The 6,263-nt window shown below is 35.2% G+C and overlaps 1 protein-coding gene across 1 annotated transcript; it reads right to left on the bottom strand.

Moving 5' to 3' along the window:
* Window positions 1-2,612: 2,612 nt before the first annotated feature.
* On the bottom strand, window positions 2,613-4,488 carry LOC143543970 (putative inorganic phosphate transporter 1-9). The gene is made up of 2 exons (XM_077036164.1): window positions 3,737-4,488; window positions 2,613-3,568 (listed from the first exon to the last, which is right to left on the bottom strand). Exons 1-2 carry the CDS (start codon window positions 4,486-4,488, stop codon window positions 2,683-2,685), a joined length of 1,638 nt encoding a protein of 545 aa, XP_076892279.1. The 3' UTR covers window positions 2,613-2,682.
* Between the last annotated feature and the right edge of the window lie 1,775 nt (window positions 4,489-6,263).

Genomic DNA, 6,263 nt, shown 5'->3' with positions numbered 1-6,263 from the left:
ATCTTGATCTTAGATGTGTGTAGTGTTGATTAAAGTCTCATGTTGCTTAATTATGACTAATGATTATCAGTTATGTGTTAAGGGATATGTGTGTGGCATATAGTTATCAATGATGAACTAAAACTATTTTATGTCACATTGTGTTAATCAAGTCATTATCAAAACGTTAAAATTGATTAAAGTTAAAACCATGTTTTCCCAAAACAAAGAAACTAAAATCGAATGACAAAAGATAAATACTAGAACACACACACAATTCGTTTAAATTAATAAAACACAAGTGTTTTTTAATCAACGAAAAACAATCCGAATTACTAGGATAAGCATAGTTCATGCTTAAACAAAAATAGACCGTCAACAAGGAGGTGATTACGAAAACAATTAGGCAATTATAGTTACGAAGAAAATAAATATTTCCAATAGAAAATTCTTCATTAGACTATGTGTTATGGCTCGCGAAGGTAGCCACGAGCGAGGTGGCGCAAGCGACATCAGTAGCACACACCGCAAGATGGTGGCACGATCCAAGGCGCGAGAGAGGGGGCGCGAGCCCACTTGCAGCTGGAAAAGAAACGTCAGGTATTGGGAATTGTGAAAGAGCCGTTCGGTGTCGTTGGAGGTATTTATTTATTTATTTTTTGTGTGTAGGAGCAGTAGGCGATGAGGAAGATGAAGAGGAAGTGGGTTGTTTGAACTTGGGTTATACAAGGGATTTATTAGTATTTCTTTCTTTCTTTTTTTTGTTGGTGTTTGGTGGCCTTTTTTGTTTGGAATGCTTAAATAGTTGGGCTTTATTAGTGTTTTTTTTTTTTTCTATTTTATGTTTTTTCATATATTATTTTTATTATAATTTTTATTGTTTGGGTTGCTTTATAAAACTAGTATAAAATTTGGTTTTTTTTTATATAATTTATTCGTTGAAGCCCGTTCACATGAACCGCAACAGGCTTAGGTGGCTTTAACAGTGTTTTCGGCGAATGTCCAGTTAACGCATAGTTAACACTGTATGACAGAGTATTATAGAATGAATTCATAAGATAGATGACTTTAACAATAACGCACATTATTAAAAATATAATTAACCAAAGTCCATAGAGGAAACGAGTAAATAACTAAATGAGTACACACTTTTGCGTCCACAGGTAGCGTTGAATTCGTGACAGCCAAAGGTTGCTGTCCTTTTTGTGCCACTCCCGTTCTAGCCGCCTGCCAATCAAAACCCTTCTACGACCTACTGTCTTTCAACTCTTTTGATTCCCTAATTCTTGTGGGCCTCATAGTCCGCATAAATGTAATCCACCACATTATTATTATTATTTTAGTCTACTATGCTAGTCAACTCAAGAATTAGTTAAGGAGCCCATATTTCTTTCTTTCAAATGCTAGCCCAACTCCATTTCTTTTAATACTTCTTCGTATTTTCTTTGATGCAAACCTCCAAGTCTCAAAACGACTTTGTTCTATATATCTTTTCCTATTACACATATATGAAAAACCAAAATGACTTCAATCTTCTTTTCTTTTCTTTACTTTTCTTTGACGTGATATCAAGTTTTGTTGGCTTATTTTAAAGCAAGACTTGGTGTTAAACTATAAATATTCAACAGTCGAATATAATAAGTTCGTTTTAACTCGTTTTCAGTTTAACCTACACAATATAAAATGCAATTAATATAATATATATAATAACTCGTTTTCATTTTAATTCCATTTCTTTGATCATACATGTCACATGTGCCATCGTCTTGAATGGTTGTGTTGTGAAACCCATACGTATTACTTATCTATGTTCTTTGTGCCAACTAAAACTAAAATGTCTAACCAGCTTTGTTTTACTGGTTTTTTTTTTTTTTTTTGAAAAGGAAATGGCTAAAATGACTGCTTATAATGATTTTATTATAATAAGGTTATACACATTATTTTACCTACAACCTAAATCATTGACCATGACAAGCTCTAGTCTTCTGGTTAAACCAAGTTTTTATAGTTGAAAGTAGGGGTGGCAAATGTGACCTATGGGTTGAATGAGTTGTATTAAAATGTATATAATGAGTCAGAATGGGTCAAGCTAAAAAAAGAAAAGGATTGAAACGGGTCAAAACGGGTTGACATCTCATGAGTATTTTTTTTTATGAAACGAAAAAAATGGAGGAAACTTTTTAGTTTTTTTACTTTTTTAGTTTTAGATTTACATTTCGAGTTATGATTTTTTAATTATTTTTTTTGAAATTTTTAATGAGGGGTTTCTTAAATCTCAACCCATTTTGATCCATTTCAAAAACCCCTCATTAAAAAATTCAAAAAAATAATTAAAAAATCATAACTCGAAATACAAATCTAAAACTAAAAGAGTAAAAAAAACTAAAAAGTTTCCTCCGTTTTTCTCGTTTCATAAAAAAAAAATCAAGAGATGTCAACCCGTTTTGACCCTTTTCAATCCTTTTCTTTTTCTAGCTTGACCAATTCTGACCCATTATATACATTTTAATACAACCCATTCAACCCATGAGTCAAATTTGCCATCCCTAGTTGAAAGTAAACGTAATTTCCAACACCGTATTTCCTTATTACTAAAATAGTTATGATATGATACAAGCTCGGTTATATATCGTTGTATAAACTGCAAACCATGATTTAACCATCTATGTAAGTAATAATCATGTATGTACTTCGGATAAGCAATCATTCACCGGGGCTTATCTCATTTCTTTTAGCCCAAGGCCAAAATCTCACGAACCAAACACCGGTGAACTCATCAACATTCTCGTTCTCCTCCAATGACCGACCCATCGTCTCTCTTGTAAAAAAATACGTTACAAAAAACCCCAAAACACAAACGCAACCCATCACCATTAACGAGTGTGAGATCCCATGCCCATGAGATTCACGGGAAGCCCACAAGAACCCGATTGAACCGATTATCGCACCTACTTTTCCTACCGCACCCGAAATCCCATGGCAAGTTGCACGAAACCTTGCAGGGAAAAGCTCCGACGGAACTATGAACGTGGTTGTGTTTGGTCCGAAATTGGAAAAAAAGAAAGTAAGTCCGTATAGAATAATGGAACCCACGCCTTGATCAGATCCCCAACCGCGAGTATTGACCTTTGCGATCGTGAACAAGCTTACTGCCATGAAGAAGAACCCGCCTGCCTGGATCTTGACTCTCCCAACGTAATCAATCATGTAAACTGCCACGAAATACCCAGGGATCGTCGCACAGATTGCAACGAGTGCTTGGAATTTCGCTATCTGTAATGCATCTTTGTATATATTCATGTGGCTCTTCGGAGTCATGTGGCCTCCAAATACATGATACTGGAACATGTTGAGACTGTAGAAGACGATATCGATGAGAAACCAATTGATGGATGCCGCAATGAGATCACGACCATGTCGTCTAAAAAATTCGCGAGAGAAAAAAGGGTAGGTGTTTGAGAAAGCTGTGCGAGCGTTGGGCGTGCTCATCATCTCTACATCTTCCTGGATTGTACTTAGTGGCACATTCATCACTTTCCCTATGTCTTTTGCTGCTTGTAATGTGTTTTTCTCTACCAATGCCGTGTACCTGTGGAAGCAAACCTTCATGTCAGAAATGATTTATATTCTTGTGACTGAAAAGTAGTCTTTATATGGAAAGAAAATTAACATATACACTCTTGTGAGGCAAGTCATGTTCGGACCCACCCTAAGTTTGTAAAAAGAGATACGTTTAGCAGCACCAAAAGAAAATTACCGTGCCGTTTCAGGCATCTTCATCCGCCAATAGTAAGTCATAGATGCTGGAATTGCACCAATCATGAGAATGAGTCTCCACGCCAAGTCCGCCTCTGGTGGGACCAGGGAAATGTTTGCTGATAGTGGAACTTCGGATGGCCTCGTTAGCTTGCTCTCATCAGCACTAGCTTCAAAAATGGAGAACACAATCATGGATACGAGCGAACTTAAAAGTATCCCAAACCCTTGCATGGAGAACACGCCAGCAATAAACGCTCCTCGAGTCTGCTTATTGGCAAACTCGGCCATAATAGCGGCCGATAACGGGTAGTCTCCTCCAATTCCGATCCCAAGCAAGAACCGAAAGAACCCAAGACTCACAAACACCATTGATGACAATTTAGAGAGCGTTAATCCGCATCCAATAGACCCCACCACCATCATCACTAGAGTAACACCATACACACGACGACGCCCAACACGGTCACCAAGGTGGCCGAAAACCAGTTGACCAATCACGGCCCCCATTAACGCGACACCAATCATCGTCGAGTTAATGACTGTTGGAAACTCAAACCATTTTGTCTGGTCCACGTCTCTATCTCTATGTATCTCAGGATAATATATCCTTCCTATCATCCTCATGACAAACGGGATACAAAATAAATCGTAACTATCAGTAAATAAGCCCATACCTGCGATTATGATTGCTTTAAAGTGGTAATACTGTGTCTTGGCAACATCTAAAGCCGATAAAACTTTCAGTGCCATTTTAGTGTAATTTCTTGACTAGATAATATACAAAACGAAAAATAGCAACCATGTATTTATATAAATAATATACATGTCAATGGAAACTGCCTGGGAGTTTCCTAGTCAAAATCCTGAGACGATGCTAGGTAAGCCACTAAGACGTTAGATGATGTCAATATCGATCTTTGAAGTCGTCAATGTCAAGGTTTATCGTTTGTTTTGACACCCATTCTAAATCAACACCCCATTTATTGCGATCATTTAAGCATCGTTTAGAGATAAGTTTTACATCAATATAACCGTATTTTTTTTTCGATCAAAAGTCTTAATACATTAGTTTGAAATTCAGACAAAACTTAATGGGGTTAACTTGTTTTTAACAGAGACACAATGAGAAAAAAAATATAAAAGGTGGGATTGGTAACAAGAATATTTTTATGTGTGTTTATTATCAGTCAACTCAAAAAAAATGGAATTATAATTAAAAATCCAATTTCCAAAATAATAATATACAAGGGAGATGTGAAATTGCCTTTGATCGTATGATAACAAATGGTTCGTTACACGTAGAGGTCATTGAGTGACTCTGCATTTGTATTATATAATTAGAATACACCTGAATAACGTTCTTTATTTCTTTCTTATTCATTTTGTTTACTTTTACCCTTTTTCTTATGTCCTATTTTATTTTCAAAGAAGTTTCTAAAAATGTTTCATTATTTTTACACGTTTATTTTATTTGGAGCTATAAAATAGTCTGGACCATTACGACCGAAAAACATTCGTAATTTCGGAAACAATACTAATATTCATACAGTTTGTATGATTTCCTATCAATTTAAAATACATGTCGATATTCTTTTAGACATATCACGAATTTATTTTTTTGTTTTTCTCTTTGGTTGCCATATCAAGTCCTCAAAACGTAACGAAGCGAACTGATACTGATCGTGTCCTCACCGCGAAACATGAGTTCAGTCTTACTAGTTATGATCATAAGAATAAAATTTATACTAGGACCCGAATATGTATTTCACTTAGGACCCAAGAATACTAACAATTAGCCTCTAATGAAACTATGATACAACTAGATCACATACCGTTTGGTATCTATTTTTGTATGCTATGCATACACTTTCATTTGTTTAACTTAAATAAACAAATGGAATTATAGTTTTGTTATTGATATATATATATATACCACGATATTCATATAATCATATTATCAACATCTTGCTTTCTTGTTATGGGAAAAATAGATAAACTTAAAATGAGAAAATACTTAATTGGTAAATTATTGTTTATTGTTTATGTTTATGTCCACATCATAATAACTGCATCTTGGTCCTCGTAATTAACTTCTTCTTTAATTAGTACTTCTAATACATAAGGAGTCCAGAATACAAAATTCAAAGTCAACTTCGTAGAAAAGGACAGATGCAAATAATCAATGTCACTGGGACACTTGACTTATAAACCACACGAATATTCTTTCTTAGAAAGATCCCTTTTTGCGATAATTGATGACTTGGATACTTGACAGTCGAACCTTCCTACAATCATACCACCTACACAAAGTCATTTGAGGTTTCTGAAACCTAGACCAACTAATTAATAACTTATTGTCTTAGCATTTTTTAACAACTATAACAGTCTTCAAACTATTATTTGCAAAAGATCATGGAAGTTTCAGAGCGGTTGGACCGGGAACTAGCCTGGTTAAGCCTATTGAAACGTTCCCTGTTGGGCCTATCGGTTATTGGTCGGACAAGATTTTCAGTATTCCTTTTCGA

Source organism: Bidens hawaiensis, unplaced genomic scaffold (genome assembly GCF_021521415.1).
Source record: "Bidens hawaiensis isolate Kalapana, Puna unplaced genomic scaffold, B.hawaiensis_p1.1 tig00013397_1, whole genome shotgun sequence".
Taxonomy (NCBI): Eukaryota; Viridiplantae; Streptophyta; class Magnoliopsida; order Asterales; family Asteraceae; genus Bidens; species Bidens hawaiensis.
Note: the sequence above shows the minus strand (reverse complement) of the source record. Positions and strands in the feature narration are given on the sequence as shown.

Coding starts and splice junctions, on each gene's coding strand:
- LOC143543970 (XM_077036164.1), bottom strand. CDS start 4,488: ATGGCACTGAAAGTTTTATCGGCTTTAGATGTTGCCAAGACACAGTAT. Junction 3,569..3,736: donor AAGATGCCTGAAACGGCACG/GTAATTTTCTTT, acceptor TTGCTTCCACAG/GTACACGGCATTGGTAGAGA.